Source organism: Branchiostoma floridae, chromosome 11 (assembly GCF_000003815.2).
Source record: "Branchiostoma floridae strain S238N-H82 chromosome 11, Bfl_VNyyK, whole genome shotgun sequence".
NCBI classification, from domain to species: domain Eukaryota; kingdom Metazoa; phylum Chordata; class Leptocardii; order Amphioxiformes; family Branchiostomatidae; genus Branchiostoma; species Branchiostoma floridae.
This window is the reverse complement of record NC_049989.1, coordinates 3,294,185-3,316,020: the sequence shown is the minus strand read 5'-3', so window position 1 is coordinate 3,316,020 and position 21,836 is coordinate 3,294,185. Positions and strand designations below refer to the sequence as shown.

The following is a 21,836-nucleotide window of genomic DNA, read 5'->3' as shown; positions in this document are numbered from 1 at the left end:
GAAGCTTCCTGGTGGAATGTGTTATCTGTCTGATGGTTTCTTACACACATGTACACAACACCATAAACATGTTTGAAATCCTACAAGCTTCTGTCAACTTCGTAAAAGCAATTGTCAGTTTGCAATGCTCATTCATGTCATAAAAAATCAAATTGCTCATTCATGTCATAAAAAATCAATGTTATACAGCATCAACTTCATTGGCCTGTTTTTTTTTACTTAATCAGCAGCTTCATAATCATAATCATAATGGTCATATAATTTGGTGACTTGAGATTTGAAATGTTTCACTTATCAAGCCATAAATTTTAAGCTATTGACAGATGGCACAAAGCAGTACAGAGCATTTAATTGATCATACTATGGTTTAATTGAGAGGAACTGATGATAACAGGCTTTAAAGCAAATCAGATATTTTGCCAGTCAGTTAAAGATTTGAGCTGTAACTAAAAAGGTTAACATGAAGACATGCTATCTTAATAACTAATAAAGCGTGGTACATTAAAGGACAAACTGAAGTTGTTAAACCTGAAGTATCACAACAATAAATCTCTTTGATTATAAAAAATGGTACAATGCAATGCATAAAAGTCAGATTAAGATAATTATAAAAAGCGGCTTGTCACAGTAGAAGTCAACAACACCTTCTCTCAGACAACTTTTCCCTATACTTTCCTTAATATTTCTGCCATTTCCATATATGTTCATCTCTGTTTTTTTCCTTTCTGAGTGTCTTGGTTTCTCCTCAAGTTAAGTCCATTAAGTAACACTGTGCTTCCATCTCTCTCTCTCTCCACCTTCTTTCCTCAGTGGTTGATAGCCAAGTGTCCCGACAGCCTACAAGAATCTCAGTCACGCAAAAGTCCTCTCCTACGCCGAGCCAAAACTCCAGACCCGTACTATCGTCCCCAACATTACTACTCCTACGTCCTCCCACAGGCTCTTAAGTCCAACAGCCTCCCTCGCTCCCCACGGAGCAGGATAAAGGCTGAGCCAAAAGAAGTGAAAATCGACTTTAAAGCTGAGTTTGAGGGTACGAAATTACCAATGAGATCGAAATCAGTGCCTGAGAAACAAAGGCAGTCACCGACGGAGGTCAAAATTGAAGAACCATTCCCGGATCTCTTTTCGCAAAAGGCTGACGACATACTGTCGACGATCCCTGTCGCAAAAGACTTGGATTTCCTCCCACCTATTTCAGAGTTCTCTCCCCCTCCGTCGCCTCCTTTCTGCCTCAAATACCCGTACGGTAGGCCGCGGTCTCCGAGGCCGCCAAAAAAGGTCTTGTCGCCGGTGATAAAATCACCTCCAGGGAGCCCCGGCCAGAAGCGGAAAATTCCGCCACCTCCGAAATCTCCCCTTCCTCCGCTTCCCAACTCCCCGCCGGAATCTCCCACGGAGTACAAACAGTTCAAGTGGCTCCATTCCATTCGGAATGCCGGCTTACCCAACTCCCCCTCCAGTTCTAGCCTCTCCTCAGGTCCTGTTACAAGTCCCAAACCTAGGCGGAATTACAAGAAATTATTCAGCCTGGTTTGAGTAGAATTTTAAATGCCAGACTTTACTGGTTTGAGACAACTTTTGATGAACCCAATATTCCACCACTTTGTTTGTGTGAGTCAAAGTCTATTTGATTTTTGGAAGTCATGTCCTGTGACCTTATTTTGAAGGGCCATGCCGATCATGGTCTCAAAAATGGGCTAGTGGGAGGACGCCTTCCAAAGACTCCCCTGTCACAGGGAGCCCTGTTTTTGTCCAAGAGTGAGACGGGCGTTTTTGCCCAAGTGTTGAGGCTTACAGGATGTGCATGTTGTCAGGCTGACAAAAATCATCCCTGCCCCGTGGCAGTTGCAATGTTTATGAACATTTGTCACAGTACTGCACAAAACTGACTCGGCCGCATTGACACCAGGTTGGCTGTTAACCCCCTGCCTGCTGATTCCCTGCTGGTAGCAGTGCCAATTCGGTGCATGCATCCAGCCACAGTAAGAGAAGGGTTAAGTTGATACTGCATGCACCCTGTCCTGCTGAAAACACAGTTCAAAAGTGGAAAATACCAACATCCAATCAAAACTTATGGACTATAATATTCACCTTCAAAGGTGAAAATTTTCTATTTTATGTTGGTTTATTTTTTTATGACCAACGTGATTGAACGCGGAGAGAGAAAAGTTTTTGAATTTTAGCTTCCCGCTCCACACAGTGAGTCAGGGAGAAAGGCCTCCCCACGCAGACTGGGTCTGGTTACCACAAGCCTACCGAAAGATTTATTTATTTATGTCCTAAAGTAAAGGGTATTGGCAGGGTGAAGGGTAGCATTCCCAGTTTCCCACTCTCTCTAACATCGAAAGTCGCCTTGCAACTTCAGAAAACTGTGACATGCACTGAAGGAAAATGAAACACTTAATGTGAAAGTAAGACCACAGAGAGACTAAGACATGAAAAGCACAGTGTGAACGATGTTGTCAAAATGCAGGTTTAGAGAAAAAACATGAAGATACAAAATGTATGTGGCATCTAATGCAGCTAGTCAAGAGCTAGTTTTGGAAAGACCAAATGAAAACAAATTTGAAAATAACAAGCAAAAATAAGGTTACATCAAGATTACGATGGAAAAAAGAAAAGAAAGGATAATGCCAATGTTGTGGCTAAACCCTACCAGGAAACTGTTTAGGGAAAATGTAGTTTAAACAAGTAAAAAGAACTTATAGGAAAGAAATAGAGTCATTGGATTGGCTTGATTTTCACCCTGTTAACTTAAGGTCTTGAAGAGAAAATTTAGTATGAGAGTTCTGAATGTAGCTGGACTAGATATTCCAATAATCTGCTATGTTTTGCTTCCCCGGACAGCATGTGTTTGTTCCAGAGGTTTGACCAAAAGAGAATCATTTCCGAAACTCATAATATTGAGGAACAAAAAAAGATTCAGATGGTTGAAGGATGAAGTCGAGGATGGATTAAGGGACAGTCTGTACTATATAGTTTGGTTGGGTTGAGAATGAGACCAGTGGAGAGAGAAAGATCATGGCAAGAAGAAAGAAAAGTGATGTTGAGGACAGTTTGAAGGAATATGGTTGATAATGTAAAATGGAAGTACACACAAAGTTGTACTAGACCTTGTAAAAAAAAATGTTGGTATGCGAGAAGGTTTTAAGAAAGCTAAAGGAAAAGAGATTTAAAGAAAGTATTTGGAAGATATATGATATGGATGGTATGTTGTATGAAATTGGAACCTACAAATATGCTATTAAATTTTGTCTTACTAAGCATGTGTGTTTTGTTTGGATTTCTACAGAGAGGATGACCAGTCACAATAAAAAAGCAGTAAATCAAACAAAACAACAGAAAAAATGTGCAAAATAAAGATATTATAAACATGTGAAAAGCAACTATGATATAACCTTTAAAAGGGACTTCAAAGGTTTCTGTGCATTCCTTGAAGCCCACAAAAATACAAGTCACAAATATTGAAAATAAATCATAAAAAAACAAGTGAAGATATGAAAAATAAAGATAAACATATGAGAAAACATATAAACTAAAATTAAAGTGTGGCTTTTAAGGTTTCTGTGTATTCCTAAAAGTCAACAAAAAAAAAAGACAGCCTAAACACACAAAAAATCTAGTTCAAAAATAGAAGTGTGTAAAAAAGTCTTAAGAAATAAAAAGTCTATTAGAACAACAAAAAAGGAAAATTGATAATACATTGTCATAAAAAAATGAAAACAGCATTATGTCACTTTAAAAAATGGCAAACAGTATTAAAATGTATCTGGTCTCAACTCCATGTAAGAAATCCACCTGACGTATGCTTCCCTGCAACCCTACTAGATTATGTACAATGTAGTCTATGGCTCTGCAGATTCTTGCTGCTATTTCTGTTTCAGCATGTGTGTAATCATTTTTCTGCAGGATATGTGTATTAATGCATTGTCTGTTCTATAATTCCTGTAAGCCTCAAGTTGACATAATTCCTTGTTAAAATTGTGCCAAGTTTCCTTATTGCTGAAGAACACAGTATGTGTTCTTAAGGTAGGGTATTCCCAAATCATCTCATTTTTTAATATGTGACTCTGAACTTTACTTTTAGGTCACCTTTAAGTTATTATTGCTAATTTGATGAGCATGCTTTGAATTTATGACATGTTTTTTTTAATAGTTTGCAAAGCTAAGGCCATATCATTTGATTTTCTTGGTTCTCAGATTTTTAAAAATAAAAATATAGCAAGCGGACGTCGTAAAAGCAAAGTGCAGGGAGAAAAACTTGAGTATGACCATGTCCACTCCATAAACCTGAGTGCACCAAGGCATACACCTGGTCCTTGGGCTTTGTTTTCATGATGCTTTTCCAGTTAAGCATATTTTTGTATATTTTTGGAAAATCTGCGAACCAACAAATTAAAATGACCTGGCCTGAGCATACAAATACACAAATACGATTATCATACTACTTTGACCCCGTGTTCTTTCATAGGAGTCCAAGGAGAAGGCCTGGGCCCAGTACGAGGCCGTTCTTAAAGAACGAGAAACAGCTCTGGCCGAGAAGGCGGAGCTGGAGGCTGAGAAACAGAAGCTCAGTCTGGAGAAGGAGACTGCCGTCGCCGAGAAGGAAGCTGCAGTCACCAAGCAACAAGAACTTACAGTAGAGAAGGAGAAGGCAGTCCAGGAAAAACAAGATGTATGTTGTTACTACAATTCTCCCTTCAGACTAATACAACTCTGGTTGATTAACTGGGTGGATAAGGTTACAACACTCTAAACAAGTCAGATTGTTTCACACAGTCAAGATTTCACAAGTGACAGTCCCATGTTAAATGTGCAAACATAATGGTGGTCCGGAATCATTCCCTGTTTCATTTAGAATCTCATCTTTTTTGGTTTAAGCTATGTAATGTTGTCCATGTTTCAGAAAGCAACACACATTCTTACTAATACTTGTGTGTGGACAGTTTATGTTCATGTTAAGTTCATAACACAATTTTTTTTTTATTATTTGAAATTCTATTTCTTTTAACATTTTATTAATATTGCGTGTCCTTTTTGTGTTTTCTGTATCTCATGTTTTGTAGTTTTATTCATCAATAACTTTATCAATCTTGCAAGAATTGAATGCATTATGCTTCCATAAATGTTAAACTTTGTTTTATTGACTTTTGTTCATTTTTGTTTGTTTGTTTTTGTCCACTTCTCCCCACCATACCTTTCCCATCAAAAATCCATCACACTGGAAACATACATGTACCACCCCCATAACAACACTCAGGTTCTTAACTCTGCCACTGAGTCCTCGGGTAAGCTTGCCCAGGTAATTCAGGAGAAAGACGCAGCCGCTGCAGAGAAGGAATCTGCAAGGAAATCCACAGAAGAAGCCTTGTCAAAGATTAAAGCCTTAGAAGAGGAGGTAATGTCTTAGCAAAATCATGTTTGGTTCACGGCTCAGTTGGGTGGCTAGCAATTGTACATCTGACATAGCATTGAATGTTCTAACAATGTTACATGTTGGGTCATGTTGTTTGTGACACAATTCGTTCATTCCTTTCTTGTTTATCTGTTTAAGCCTCTTTCATACAGTCAGTAAGCTTTGGCTGTATGAAATATTTGTTGTTCACAAGAATGTTGCCAAATTCAAAGTTACAGTGTACATTTGTATGTGGATCAGGGACCTGTGAACATTGGTTGGCCAATCTAAAATCTAAAAAATGGACAGTGTTTGAGAGAACACCAGCATATTATTGCTGAAAATGTCAATTAGTCAGCTTGTCAATTTTCCTGCTGTTTGACAAAGGCGTGACACATTTTCACTGAATCGGCTGAAAATGGCTGTAGGCCAGCAGGCTTTTAAATGTACCCTGTACATGTATGTGCAAGTGATAAAGTTTACATTTTACATTGTAGAAGAATTACCTTTCTTGAATGAAATGTTATATTTGATCTTGTATATGTTGACATGCCAATCACTAGTGATATTCCAAACCTTGATAGAATTGTAGCACTTGTATGTATAACTGTGTGCTTGTGTCCCCAGCTTGAGGCCACCAAAGATGAACTAGTCAAGTTCCAACAAGAACTGGAGAAGAGCAGACAGGAGTCAGACCTGGGAGCACAGAGCATTGCAGAGATGCAGAAACAAATGTGAGTTATTCTAATTGTTTTATATAGGCTAATTAGACAATCATGTTGCAAGTACTACATTCCAGTCCAAACGTTAACAATAAAGCTTGGTTTATGGAAGTTGAGCTGTGACCTAACTGTTGAACTTTAAAACAAGTCTTAAGCTTGTTTGTAAGCACTCAACTTTATGTACATGAACAGCACAAAATATGAAATCTCTACAACAACAGTAAGCTGTGTTAGCTTTTTTTTCAAGAGAATCTGATAATAAACAGCATTGGAGAACTTTTGAATTTGAAAGAAAAATGCACCTTAATTTGCAGCGATGATAACTTGGAGTAGATGAGAGTCTGTATGTTTGTTTGTTTCATTGTGTGTTCTCTGGATTAAAGGTCTCCTTCAAAGTCACCTTCAAAGTCGTTAAAGCTGAACTTCTTCAAGGGAAAGGACAAGAAAGACAAGAAAAAATGAGCTGCATATTTGTGGGGAGATGTAATTCAGATCAGGATTAGATCTATAGCCTAATTTTAGAGCTACTATATTATGACACAGTACCATAATACTACATCGTGTCTTCGATCAGCACTTGCTATAGTTAGAAACTGCTAGTGCATAAAAGTATAATTTATTGAATTATAACTTTAGCCAATAAACAACATGTGTAGCTACATATGTAGTAGGATAGGCACAACCTAGGAGGTGCAATCATGGTATATATTGGAAGAAGAAGGTCATCCAATGACTGTGCACTTTTTTTCAGCCAGCTATTGATTTGATAAGTTCTTTGTAACTTAAAGTTACAGTATTAAATGAAGGTTGAAATGGACCAAAATTTTGCCACCAATCCCCATTATGGCAGTGGATAATAGACTAAAAGTTGCATCACTCTTACTATTGTTGCAAACTACAAGGTAAATTGTAGCAAGAGTTACCTTGAGGAAAGGAATGTGCAATATTTCCCATGTTGTACATAGGGCTTGAAATATATGTTTTGATTTGTTTTAACTTTAAAACTTGAATGTGTAAAGTATGCCAGTATTTGGTCTATGCCATATAAATATGACTGCCAACGTCAGGTTCTTACCAAAATCAACTATGGGGGACTCAAAGAATTATCCACATAAGGATCACATTGAGTATTAATTGCACTATCAATGAATTATGAAAGATTGTGACTTTTAACCAGCATTTTGACAAATTCCCCCTGTTACATGTACCTCTCAGTCTGTTTCGAACATTTCTAAAAATTTGCTTTGCTCCAATGTCATTACCACAGTCTACACTGTTTTCTTTTTTTAAAAATAAGGGAAAGTTGGACTTTGCCCACACCATATTTGGCAATGGGACAAGGTCCCCTTTCAGTGTTATGACAATCATGAGTATATGTCAACATATGAGTCAGACTGTGTAACCACCAGCTGTAATGGGAGCTGCATTGTTAAAACATGACGTCTGTGTTGCAGTGGCGCCTCCTAGTGATTTGGGGATGCAGGACAGCTTTATAATAATTACTTGAAAAATTGTTCTTACTGGTCATGAAGGTCATAGGGAGCAGTGTTTTCTACCAGGCTTAAGCCAATTCAGAAAAATCAAAACATTCGTTTTGTATTTTTGGGTCTTTGATCTTATGATTTTAGCTACTAGTATCTAGGGTGGTCTAAATCCTTGCAAAGTTTAAAAGAAATCTAGCAAAAAAGATGCCCAAATGTTTGTTCTCTAGGACTGAAAAATTACAGTGTCAATAAAGAGTTCTGTATCTAGATCTCTGAGGACTTACCTTAAAAGTTTTCTTTTCCAAACAGAGATCACATCAAGAATGAACTGAACGAGTCCCAGAGGAAGGTGACGGAGCTTGACACTGAGAACAACAACATCAGGAGGGAAAAGGAGGCCTACAAGACAGATGCAGAAGACAAGGCGAAGGTAAACACTTCACACTGATAAAAATGATTCTCCCAAATCATTGTGTAGGATAGCTGTCAGGAAATAGTATACTCTTAAGTGTCAGTTGAAGTGAACAAAATATTGATCATGTAGATTGCTATTTCAGGCAGAGGAAAACTTTGACATCATTTTTCTGTTGCAAAGTTGCATTAAGTTTTTATTTTCTTGAACATAAGAAGTTCAACACAAACTAGATTTTATGGGTGACATTAGGGATTGTAAGGCAGATTTGTCAGACTATCGGTATGAAATCTATGCATTCAATGAAATAAGCACTGTGTATCATGAAATGGGCTTTTGTAAGACTAACTGCATTTTGTCAATATTTTTCAAAAGACTTTGCTTCTCTAGAGGATGTCATCTGTAAAATAAAGGTTGTGTGACCTCTCACATACCATTGATAAATCATTGTCCCAACTCTTTGCCCCCCTCCCACTCCAAAACAAAACCAGGAAATGGAGTACCTTGTTGAGGTATCCCAGAAAAAGTTCAAGGAGATGGAAGAGGAGAACAACAGCATCCTCGACGAGCTGGCTGAGTTCAAGGCTGAGGCCGAGGACAAACACAAGGTTGGGAGGCATGGTGCATCCGAATGTGGGGCTATGGTCACTCTTAATAAGGGGCACTTCTGGTTGCCGAATGAGGGGCTATGCTCTGTTCACCACAGCTTCTGTCACTTTAATCAAGGAGGTTATATTCAGTGAATATAACCTCCTTGCTTTAATAAAGATCTATTAAACACATTTCTCTCCTTGAAATGCACAGGAGCTTTGCTGTCTAGTCCAGAGCACATCTAACTGTCCTTGCACTCTGTAGCAGCATGCAGAAAGCTACCTAATATGTCAGAAACAGTAGAAACCAGTTAATCGCATCATGCTCAATTGCATAAGTCGGGGATAACCTGTCTCAGTAAATAGATGTACATAAAATTTGACCAATCATATGTGTGGTTGTGTCAATATGCCCACCCTATTGTTGCTTGTTTGGTGTCCAAGGGTTAATGCATGGTAACTGCTTAAAATCCACTGATAAATAATGGTCATGCAATTAACAGGTTTCTACTGAAGTAAATGTGACTAAACTTGATCTTTCCACTGTTTCTATGGTGCTAACTCATTATGGAATTCCTCTCTCTGACAATAATGCATGTTTTCTTCCTCTAATGTAATTTTTCACCACAGGAAACTGGGACCCTAATATAGTGTATAAATCTCACATATTCTGTGCAATGCTGATATATGTAGAATAGGATTAACAGCTTTATGTCTTTTCCTCTACTGGCCTTGAGTACTCCAAATATAGGCACCCTTTGTAATATTACACATTCAAGCATCTTCTTTTGGCTAACTTGATTTAGCACTTAGCCTTTTGATTACTATGGTCATCAGTTGATATATTTAGGACCAAAGTGCAGCATACACAATTGATTGTAATTTAAAGTTTGAGGTAATACCATTGTTACAAGTTTTCAAATTTGGAAGAGTTTGCTTGTCTGCAGTATGTGATATGCAAAGTCACCAGATGATTTACTAAATGACTACATGTATTCACTCCTCTTGAAAGCACTTTCCTTCCTGTCACATTATGTGTGGCTTATTGAAGTCTTCAACAAAGAAAGAACTTTTGATGGGATGGACATGTTGTTATGTTGTTGCAAACAGGCTCTGAAAAAAGCCAAGGACATGGAGGAAGAAAATTCCAACCTGAAGAAAGAACTGAAGAACCTGAAACAGCAGGCTGAGGACAAGAACCAGGTATGTGTGTGTGTATATGTGTCACTCCATGTGTGTGTGTGTGTTCACACCTGTGTGTGAATGTGGTTGGGTTTACATGTATACTGATGTGTGTGAGGAACACGTTTGCTCGGTGTATGAGGACTTTTCTGTGTGCTATGAGTTTGGTGTTGAGTGAATGGTCGCCATGTATATGTATGGATGTATCATATTAACAATTTGATTTGTCAAATCCAATGATGTGTCTGTCTCTGCACACACCAATCTTGCACACATTTTCACAGAGTCATCAACATTTGTTGTGATCCAGGTTTGTCCCAGGATTAATGATCAACCCTCTTTTTCTTACAAGTAAGGGTAATCGAAGACGCAGTAATTTTGTTTAAGGTGGAGGATTCAATGCATTTGTTTGTATGTTACTGAATCACACTAGGTAGATACATGTACAACCATTTTTCCCCAGCTAGAAAGACTGTACATTTTAATTATGTCTGACAAATGTGATAATTTTTAAGTCTGTCAATTTTCAGAGTCTTGTTACAACTTTTGCATTTTGCAATCTATTAAAGGCATTGTCATACAAATATTTAGTTCTAATTAAAACAAAAATGATTTTTTACATTAAAAAAATCAATTAAGATGTCGAAAGAAGACAATGCATTTTAAAACCTGTGTAGGGAAATGACAACAAGCTGTACCAAATCCCAATGTTCCAACCTGAAAATAGAAAAGGTTACAATGAAATAAGGCAATGAAAAGATTTATTATAATTATTGTGATAAACAATAGCCATAGGTACACATAATGGCTAAATCCAGAATGGGTTGAAATATTGAAATTTAGTACTAGCTGTTGTCATTTTCATGTGTCCCACTTTAGGGGTTATAAAGTATAAGTATCAGGACACATAAACATATCAAGTGTATGTCAGGCTTAGTTTGCCTGTAGTTACTGTTTCCCAATGACGAGTGTGACCTGTACATCCATCCACACTGCTCAGGCCATGAAGGCCAGTGGTGATGAGATGCAGAGCAGGCTCGCCGCCATGCGGGAACAAAACTCCAAACTCCGACAGGAGGTCGAACACCTCAAGGAGGAGGCCGAGGACAAAGCCAAGGTTTGCATCTCAAGGTCAATCCTGTAGGGGCATAAGGTCGCCCTGCCCCCCTCCCCAAGAGATGCTATTGACGAGTGTCTATAATAATTGGTTCACTACTTCCTCCAATGACCTAGTGCATAACAGTAGGTTGTGGGTTTCCATGACGACAGTCCTGTTGCTTGTTTGCTTGATTGACAGCAGCACAGGACAATAATGCTTGCAGAGCTCCCTAACAGCAGTGTTACCACATTGACTGTTAAACTAACGATAATCACCCCACATTTCTTAAATAATGCACGCCAGTTATTTTGAGTAACCATCTAACATGCCCTTCTAACAGCATGCATTTGGATTTTTAGTAAAAATGTAATGTTCAAATATTGCATGATTGTTATCTTTTTCGCACAAAATGAATGGCACGTTATGATTAGTGTAACACCAATATTTAGCCGTCGATCTGCATGGAAGTTTCACAACAATCAAAGTTTTCAGTTCTTTATCAGAGAGTTTTCTCCTGTGTTCACTTTTTGTTTCTGTACCCGTCTGTCCCTAACCCCTGCTCGACGCAGTTCCAAAAGCGGGCTACCCAACTGGAAACCGATAACGCCAAACTCCGCAAAGAACTCGAGGAGTTCTGGATGGATGCCGAGGAGAACGTTCAGGTGTGTTCTCCGTCCGTCTTAAGTACCTAAGCACGCAGGTGTTACCTTAGAGCACGCGTCTGGAGATGGTCTTTAGCATCGAGACTTGGTAGCACAGCTTGTAATGGTGGAAGTGCAGTCTCTCTCACACATTCTCTCCAGCTGGATTTCCATAATAGCTGATGCCGTCACCCTCACTGGATGCCTCACAATTCTTCCTGCTTGCCTGTGTAGTGGATAGTCTTCTCTCTCTACTGTCTACACAAGGTACTGATGCACAGGGCTCTTAACTCACTCTGTCATGCTTCATTTTCTCAGCTTGGGCAAATCTTTGAGGAAGGCATTACGACAAGGAATCTAACCCATTACACATGTGCACACAGACTTTTGCACTGTCTCTGATTTTGGTGCACTTTATGTGCCTTGCTGAACTATCCTGTAAATAGTACTGTCTGTCAAGAATGATCCAGACAATACAACAGTACTTTAATCTTGACAATGATGTACAACGTATGTCTATGGTTAATTGAATTACCTTAAAGTTTCTTAATCATGGTGGCTTGTCTCTTTTATACAAAAATATGACTAAACTGGGGTTCAAGGTAGTACCTCGTATGTGCATAATGTACAAAGCTGATAGAGGTACAATGTACTGGACCTTGTTGTGATTCAACTTGGTTGTTATGCAACTTGTTGTACACACCTTCATCATCACTTGAACGCACAACAAACAGCAAGAGAAGAGAGAAACTGAGATGTACCAAAAGCGTGTCGTGGAGCTTGAGTCCGAGAAGGACAAGCACCGCACAGAGGTCCAGGCTCTCTCTGAGGAACTCCTCCAGAACAAGAAGGTACATCATTGTGCTACTGATGATGTAGTCATGACTAGCTGCATGCTAGGGCAATGCAAAGATTGTACTTTGGAGCTTCATTTCTCAGATGCATGCTAATACATGTCCTTTGAACTCTGGATTCCACACGTCCTTTGTACCACATGATTAGAACTGTATCATAACAGTGTTTAAAGAGAATCATTAGGTCATTTTTGTACTTGTGGCATCTGATAATTAGAAAAAGCATGCATGACGAGTGGTAAACATATAAGAAATATATGCATGACAAGACTGTATACTACAATGCTGACAGTTCAAAAAGAAGAAGCAGTCATACTGAAGCAAGATAATAAGTATTTAACACAGTAACAAATGTGACAAAAAATTCTGACTGTGACAGCAATCCAAGAAAAGCATCTCAGAGATGCAGAAGAGGGTAAAAGAGATGGAGGAGGACAGCCACAAGTTCCAGCAACTTCTAGATGAGACAAGAACTGAGCTGGAACAAAAATGCGAGGTCAGTTTGTTTGAGCAAATGCATGACCACTACAACTTACAAGGCAGCATGTCAATACGTTATGTGAAACTATGCAGTTTTCAGTGGTTGTGAAGATTAGTGATGAACATAGTGGCACCTGCATGACTCTGTGTACAATGTATGTGAAGCAGTTATACAGCCATTGTGCATTATCATCAGATGTAACAAGAAATAGAAAATGCCACTCCACATAATCCATCTATTTAATTGAACATACATAAGTTTTGTATCTAGAATACAACATATCAAGTTAAATGGTATTAACCTGTTGATAGTCTAAGTTTAGGTACTATACAGACATTTCAAAGATGTGTATTAAAGCTCCTTAAACATTCCCTTCTACTACTGTAGCAAGAAAGGTCAGAAAAAGAACAACTTCAGACCAAGGTTTCTGAGATGGAGACTGAGCGAGAGCAGCTCCAGAAGGACATGGCCTCCTTCAAGACAGAAGTGCAGGAGAAGACAGCGGTTTGTTCTTTTGTCTACTTCTGCGAGAGGTTTTCTGACATCTTTGGTTGATGTACCTTTCTGTTACTATTGCATGATGGGAGCAGTTGACAGCTTGTTCTTTCATTCCTTGTTGCTGATGCTTGGAAACATCATCAGTCTCTATGGTTCATTTTTGCTGTATCTGTATCTATATTGCTGGTGTATATCCACCTTTTGGCATTATGATATCACTTTTTCCTTAAGTTTCTCTGCATGGCATTTCAAATTTCTCATCCTTTGATGTGTTGGCTGTATTCCTCCTCTGTCCTCGTCATTTAGTTGCATGCCTTTTGGAAGATTAATTTTTTGCTGTTTGCTGTAGGAATATCAGAAGCATGTATCATTTCATACACTTTCCAATAAACCATTTCATTTCTCAATATGCTGTCCTGTGTGATTTGATTTTCCATCACTGTACATTGAGTGTACAACTTTGCATGATTATTATTTTACATACTAAAAAGGGGTGCTGTGTTGTGTTGTACAGGTAGGTTTGTATCACTGTATCATGTACTACTCATCATTATCATAATCATCCCAGGGTGTTGTTCCCTTCAAAGAGCAATGCAAGCACCTTCTTTGGCTCATTGTATCATATAAATGTTACAAAAGCCATGTAAATGCTATGTGTGTTACATGTAACCTTGCCATTGGTTCATAAAGCAGACTGTTCTTGATTTGCACTAGTTCAAACTCTTCAGCTGTGGGTAATGGGTATGAGTTTTTGTGACTCTTATTCATGTACAAATGTAGCACTACTCACTTTAACACTTTATTTTAACAGCAACAACTGAAGGACAGTGGTGGCCTGCAGAAAAGACTTGCTGAACTTGAAGCTGAGAAGCAAAAACTGGAGAAGGACATCGAAATTATGAAAGAAGAGTTCAAAGTCAAGTCAGAGGTTGGTCCTGTTTTTGACTAGTGAATGCAAAGATGACAAAGACAAAGAGGATTGATTGTATTGTGCATACTGATGTCAATTTTAACTTCTCTTTACACATAAGGTTTGATATAGTATGTTGAAATATGTTAAAATTTGTCTTTGGTGATAACAGCAAGAACAACGTGAGAAAGAGGACCTCCAAAAGAAGCTGTCCAACCTGGAGGCTGAAAGGAACAAGCTTCAGGAAGACATGAGCAACATGAAGAGTCATCTGGAGGGGGATCTGGAGGTACAGCCATTTATTGCACAGTCAGCTCATACATGACAGTACTAAGAGTTTTATTGTGTGATTGTAACTACAACAATTCAAAAATGAAAGAAGCCAAAGGGATTTGCTCCAAATGTTTACACTCTTCAGACAAGTTTCTCTTTAGTTTGATTCATTACAAATCTCAATCATGAAACACCCGTTCTAAAAAACAACCAGTCCTAGATAATTATATAGGACAATAGTTGCAATTGTCAGTTTATGGGTTATACAGTCATGTAGAAGGCACAGACTGACATCTTTACCCTCTAGCTAACACCTAGTAATTGCGTGTTGGGGATTTATTCATTAAACTTTTAGCTGACTTTTGTAAAATGGTTTGGGTTTCAGAAAGGTCAGAAGGAATCTGAACAACTCCAGCTGAAGACCAAGGACCTGGAGGACAGCATCAACAAACTTCAGCAACAACTGGAGGAGAGGAAGAAGGAACATGAGGAGAAAAATGATGTGAGTTACATGTACAAGCATCTTTGATACACCTCTCAACAGAGGAAAGAAGATAACTTTAATTTGTTGTGCCCTGATTACTATAATTTATAAATCAACAGGTTTAATGTTGGGTTCTTCACGAACATGTACATTAGTGTAATTGAAAACTACACAAATTTTTCTAGTAGTAGTAGTCATACTGTAGTATCCAGTATTTGATTATACTGCTGCTGGGATCCCTGGCACGGGTAGGCAGGAGTCGGCTAGTATTCACACCGTGCTTCCATGCAGCTCTGTCCAGTGTGGTCACCCTAGTTAGACCGCACACTTCTGCAGCATGAAAAATAAATAATTGAGTTGTTGAACTAGATTGTCATTGTGTTCAACATTTCTTCTATCTATGCAGCAAGCTAAGAAGGACATCAAGGGCCTCCAGAAGAGAATAGCTGAGCTAGAAAATGAGAACAAGAGACTAGAACAGGACATGGGCAGCACTAAAGGGGAGCTGGAGAGTAAACTGTCTCAGGAGAAACAGGAGGGAGAACAACTCCAGGTAGGGGCATCATTTTGCCTACCGGCAAAAAGCGTTTTACACTTTGTGGAATCCTAGCTGGATAATGGGACGCAGAATCCGACGTGGAAATGTGTTTTACACTTTGGGGATTATCCTAGCTGAATAATAGAACGCAAATACGACGTTAAAGAGGTTTCATGTTTGGCGGAACACAACTGTTTAATCACGTAGGTAACAAAAGTAAAAAACATAATATTGGCCATAATGTAAACATGACAAGTACAAATTATTTTGCAGCAAAGTGTATAGGCAAATTCCCTTGTGCACAGTGAATCCCAAGGGATTTACTAATATTTATGAGACAATACACATCGATCTTACATGTAGTCGTGACATTGGACAATAGGGAAAGTATGCAAAACTTTCATCAAATTACAACTTGTCAACCAAAACCACCACTATGAGCAAAAATTACAATGTGGGTAGGAACGGAAATGATCAATTATAAAGTTACAAATCAAATAGATCCAGGACAGTAACTGCAAATATACTATAATAGAGACACTGACATGATGAAATACGAACTAGTACTAGAAATAGGTAGGAGCAAAGGGCATGGAGTATTTTAACGGTGTGATTACATACGATTCAGGGATAAGAATGGTAATAAGTTCGTAAGTTCAAACTGGTAGCGGGGCTCATGAAGTGACTAAACAAATGTGCGTCATGCTAAATTCTGTTATTGGTGCAAGCTTGGGATCCAGTCTAAGATGACAATACTGTGGCATCTCAAATGACTAAAGAATAATATACCAAACGGTTCTTGTTGCACATGTGTAAATGTAAACAGAAAGCTAGACCTTGTTTACCAAACTTGGTGTCATATCCAAGAACCTGCCCAAGTGTACAGCTATAGTTTCCATTCAATATAACATAAATACAATACTCGTATACAACATACTCTACAAGGCGCTTGAACGGCTAAGGGGTGAGTTATGCAGTATGGTACAATGTGTTTTATACGTTTGAAAGTCCCCGGAATGTAGGTGTTGTATATATTTTAACAAGACATTGTAAACTTCGATTCGGGATATAGTTATCTATTATATAATTACATACAATACAATGCGTCATTAGAAAGTTTGAAAAAGTCAAGAAGACTCAAGATAGAGCTGTATTTCCTAGTCTGTACAATGCGCCTCGAGTGTGAAGAGGGAATCTCCAAATAGGAGCCTTTTAGAAATAGGAACTTTGCCCAGTGTATTGGGCGGCAGAGGTATCTAGAGGAATGCCCAAATTAGAATTAACTTCTGAGCTATATTAGATCGGTAATGGTGCCGCCAGCCGGCTACCCCAACCCTAACTCCCGTAGGAGGGGGGAGGTAGGATTTGCCCAGTGCTGCAACGGCGGGATGGGTGTTTACTCACCTAAACTGGATTTTTTAGAAAGTTAATGTATAGGTACATGTGCATGTGCGAGCAACCTAAAGTATACTAGAGACGGTATATGTACGCTACAACTATGGCATGAAATAACACAGATCCTGTGAGTGAGCTTCGGAAATGAGGGCTCTAAAGGTCCTATAAAGTGTATATCAATAAACAGTTCTGTAAGTAATACAGAACGATAGGAAGAAGAGGCAACCTACTCACTTCTCCTATATACTCTGAAGGTCATATAAAGTTTATAACAATAAACAGCTCTGTAAGTAAAAAACGATAGGAAGAAGAGGCAACCTACTCACTTCTCCTATAGACTCTGAAGGTCATATAGAATTTATAACAATAAACAGCTCTGTAAGTAATACACAACGATAGGAAGAAGAGGCAACCTACTCACTTCTCCTATAGACTCTGAAGGTCTTATAAAGTTTATAACAATAAACAGCTCTGTAAGTAAAAAACGATAGGAAGAAGAGGCAACCTACTCACTTCTCCTATAGACTCTGAAGGTCATATAGAATTTATAACAATAAACAGCTCTGTAAGTAATACACAACGATAGGAAGAAGAGGCAACCTACTCACTTCTCCTATAGACTCTGAAGGTCTTATAAGGTTTATAACAATTAATTAACAGCTCTGTAAGTAATACTTCATTTGTAATTTCCATTGAAACTTGCAACTGAGACTGTCAAATGCAGGGGGACAATTACCAAGAAGCTTCTTATTCTTAATACTATATTTTTGGAGCGTACATAGTTTATAACTCAGTGCAAGAACGTCCTTGCTCAGTGGTACATGTAAAAGTTTTAGCAAAATTCGAAATGTCTATATGTGAGCCTGTTACTTCAGGCAGTTGGAAAGGTCCAGATACAAGGTCCAGATACCAGGTGAGGCGGACTCTTTCGGCAGATAAAATTGTGAATCGGTCGTTGACAGGATGTCCGTGTGTGGGGGGGGGTGTGACTGGAAACGGGAAGATGTCCAGGTCGGTACACTCTTGGGGCTCCCGAGTTTCGTGACATCGAGTCAGTGGGCTGTCAGGCGGAGCACCAGCTGTCCTCCGGTGAGAGGTGTTCCTAGGATCCTGTCCAAAGGGCCTTGGGCTCACGGTATGTAAAAATGAAAGAAAACAAACAAAGGCAGTAAATGGTATGAATAATTATATACCGTTAGTGTGTTCCAATCCAAACATGAATATAGGACAATGACCCGGTTAAATTGACCCTGTTAAACAGGGTGTGAACAAAAAGAGGGATTATTAGCCACAGTGTGTTTAATATCACGCGCAAAGTGTACTGGAGATAGTAACAATATGAAGCGTTGGCTCTTGTTAGAATGCATGATAGGATAAGGGTCCCTTCAATGTTCTAAAAGGTATGAAGTGGCAGCACAGACACAATTTCGGCTGTCTCAATCTTGGCAGGTCATGACACAATACGACTTCTTATAGTCCGAACAGTCATACTAAAAATACATGTAGCTGTATTACCCGGCTAGGTGAGCAAAGAGACATTTGTATATAATGTGTTATTGTTAAAGGGAGCAAGAGGTAACCTAAACACTTCTCCCAAGACATTCACAGTGTTTAAAACAGTGCGGTCTGATTAATAATATAAATAATGTGTTTATTGCAAATTCTTGCCCGAGGGCTAACTGCACAAACAACACGCAAAATAAGGAAAATACAAAGGTACTTGGAACTACATTCTATGGCTATGTCGTGCTACTGAAGTGTACATTATACTAGTTTTGTTTTAAACGCAATATATGCATCACGCAGAGACGAAATACTGTTCTGTGTAAACGGAACAACTCACGGCACTGAAACAGATCGTCAGCACTCTCAAGCTTGACAGATCCTGGATGACGGCATGACAATTGTCAGCAAATCCTTTAACATTATTGCGGAGTGTCTTTTGGCTCCAGTTAATCGGAGACAGCTGCTTGATTACAATGAGAAATATTAGCATCACGAGGGGGGTAAGGTGTGGGCTGGGTTTTGGCACTGTCTGATTTTACGCCGCTTGCTATAATGGGTCAAAGTGATATGTCTACCTAGTAAGGAAGATTTATCTTGATTCCATTTGTTTGAAATTTCAAAACGTATATGTATAAGGATATAGATACATAGTACCTCAAGCTCTCCGACACATTGTGAGAGCCGCAGAGAACGGGACGAATTATTAATGCCACAGGTTCACAATGCAAATTATGGGTAAATAATAAAGGTGAAGATTTATGAGGAATTTATTAACAACAACGTCGGAGTGGGTGGGAGGGTTAAATTTGACCACGGAGGGCAACATAATGGAACCGTACAGTCCGACCGCGCGTTGTGAAGTGACAAGCTATCTCTCGATTCCCGTTGCCTGTTGGGTAATTAATATTTCGACCAATCAGATCACGCTACGTGTCGCCGCGTGGCGGGAAAACTGTTCTTGATTAGAAACAGGCTCGGATTCCCCACCGCTCAAAACGTGTTTTTGCCTACCGGCAAAAAGCGTTTTACACTTTGTGGAATCCTAGCTGGATAATGGGACGCAGAATCCGACGTGGAAATGTGTTTTACACTTTGGGGATTATCCTAGCTGAATAATAGAACGCAAATACGACGTTAAAGAGGTTTCATGTTTGGCGGAACACAACTGTTTAATCACGTAGGTAACAAAAGTAAAAAACATAATATTGGCCATAATGTAAACATGACAAGTACAAATTATTTTGCAGCAAAGTGTATAGGCAAATTCCCTTGTGCACAGTGAATCCCAAGGGATTTACTAATATTTATGAGACAATACACATCGATCTTACATGTAGTCGTGACATTGGACAATAGGGAAAGTATGCAAAACTTTCATCAAATTACAACTTGTCAACCAAAACCACCATAAGCTCACTAAACTGTGAGCCAACAACGCCCAAGACGGAGCGAAATGCGATATAAATGAAAAAGTTAACCATCTCTCTTTTGTAAAACAGAGAAATGTAGATAATTTGTAAATAGGAATCCTCGGTAGGGACAACAGGTTGAAAAGACTTTGCGTACGATATTGATTTAAGGGAAATTAAATCGGCTCTGATCGTTCGCTATAGTAATTAACTTTGAGTCTTGATTGTCCATGTCACACTGTTTTGCGTTACTGCATTGCTTAGCGGTGATACAACCAAGGAGGTTTTAAGTCAATGTTTAATCTCTTTGATACAACAGATAGGGATCAGAGGAATAATACGGGGTGGGCTAGAACGCACCGGGGTGCTAAGTTGAGAACAAAAGCCTGCATGCATAAGGTGCCAAGTCTGAAACTAAAGGAAACAGACTGCCATTATTCGCAAAATTCTTACCGACCATAGTAGTCTTTCAAATTCTTGGGTGATTTAAGCGGAAGGTGATAAACAAATGGCCGGGAATGCTACTTGTTGCGCAGAGAAATAAAACTTTTTGTACCACGCGCCTTGTTGCCAGTCAGTACAGACATAAATTATGTTTTGTAGAACGCGCTAGGGCCAGAGCCCGGTAGAACAACAAGAAGCTAATTGATTCATAAAACGACTTGTTCAAGTTGTTGCCTACCAGGACAGACATATAAATGTACTGCCCACACGGTAGAACTACAAGAAACAAATTGATTATATAGAACGGCTTGTTGCCTACCAGGACAGACATATAAATGTACTGCCCACACGGTAGAACTACAAGTAACAAATTGATTCATAAAACGACTTGTTGCCTACCAGGACAGACATATAAAATGCACTGTCCCACAGGGCAGGACTACAAGAAACAAATTGATTAATAAAACGACTTGTTGCCTACCAGAACAGACATATAAAATGTACTGTCCCACACGGTAGAACTACAAGTAACAAATTGATTCATAAAACGACTTGTTGCCTACCAGGACAGACATATAAAATGCACTGTCCCACGGGGCAGGACTACAAGAAACAAATTGATTAATAAAACGACTTGTCGCCTACCAGAACAGACATATAAAATGTACTGTCCCACACGGTAGAACTACAAGTAACAAATTGATTCATAAAACGACTTGTTGCCTACCAGGACAGACATATACAATGTACTGTCCCACAGGGCAGAACTACAAGTAATAAAATTGATAAATCCACTACGTTTTGTCATATATGACCAAAACAGTTTTATACTGGATGAAGGAGAATTCTTTGTACACAACCAGTGGGTACTTACATAGCTTACGTTTCGATGTCTCTCAGAGCAGAGGGGGTGAGGAGAGGAGCCCAGCAAGAGCTCACAGACCACCTTAACAGTATCGACCCCACCGGCAACATACAGTTTACGTATGAAGAGGAGAAGGAAGGCACACTACCTTTCCTTGACACCCTTCTAGTGCGTAAGGAGGATGGCACAGTGAAACTTTTGGTGTACAGGAAGAGTACGCACACGGACCAATACCTAAACTTCCAGTCCCACCACCCTCTGCACCAAAAGTTAGGAGTAATCCGTACCCTGTTGGACCGATGCAACACCGTCACCACTGAAGACCAGGACAAAGAACAGGAAACACAACATGTCAAGAGAGCCCTCACACGCTGTGGCTACCCCCAATGGGCCTTCAACAAGGTGGAACAACAGAAGAAGAGACCTAAACAGAAAGAACTGAGCACCAAACAACAGGAAAAGACGAAAGGTATGGTGACCATCCCTTACATCAAAGGAGTCACGGAACCTTTGGAAAGGGTATTTCGGAAACACGGGATAGCCACTGCAGTCAAACCCAAAACAACACTGAGAAGTCTGTTAGTGCATCCTAAGGACAAACAGGAGGACTTAGCCAAAACAGACTGTGTGTACAGAATCCCGTGCCAGAGC

The 21,836-nt window shown here is 39.2% G+C and overlaps 1 protein-coding gene across 12 annotated transcripts in view; it reads left to right on the top strand.

The window, feature by feature from the left end:
* Positions 1-21,836, top strand: part of LOC118425666 (CAP-Gly domain-containing linker protein 1-like) — an 80,473-nt gene that overhangs the window by 33,141 nt on the left and 25,496 nt on the right. For 8 of the 12 annotated variants that reach the window (XM_035834657.1, XM_035834658.1, XM_035834661.1 and 5 more), the window contains 15 exons: positions 4,475-4,678; positions 5,264-5,401; positions 6,026-6,132; positions 7,914-8,034; positions 8,508-8,624; positions 9,717-9,809; positions 10,789-10,905; positions 11,457-11,549; positions 12,263-12,379; positions 12,762-12,878; positions 13,251-13,367; positions 14,173-14,289; positions 14,444-14,560; positions 14,930-15,046; positions 15,435-15,581. In XM_035834657.1, the coding sequence (XP_035690550.1) occupies positions 4,475-4,678; positions 5,264-5,401; positions 6,026-6,132; positions 7,914-8,034; positions 8,508-8,624; positions 9,717-9,809; positions 10,789-10,905; positions 11,457-11,549; positions 12,263-12,379; positions 12,762-12,878; positions 13,251-13,367; positions 14,173-14,289; positions 14,444-14,560; positions 14,930-15,046; positions 15,435-15,581 (1,839 nt within the window). The remainder of the gene's footprint in view (positions 1-4,474; positions 4,679-5,263; positions 5,402-6,025; positions 6,133-7,913; positions 8,035-8,507; positions 8,625-9,716; positions 9,810-10,788; positions 10,906-11,456; positions 11,550-12,262; positions 12,380-12,761; positions 12,879-13,250; positions 13,368-14,172; positions 14,290-14,443; positions 14,561-14,929; positions 15,047-15,434; positions 15,582-21,836) is intronic. The other 4 variants (XM_035834664.1, XM_035834662.1, XM_035834665.1 and 1 more) reach the window with 4 other exon arrangements.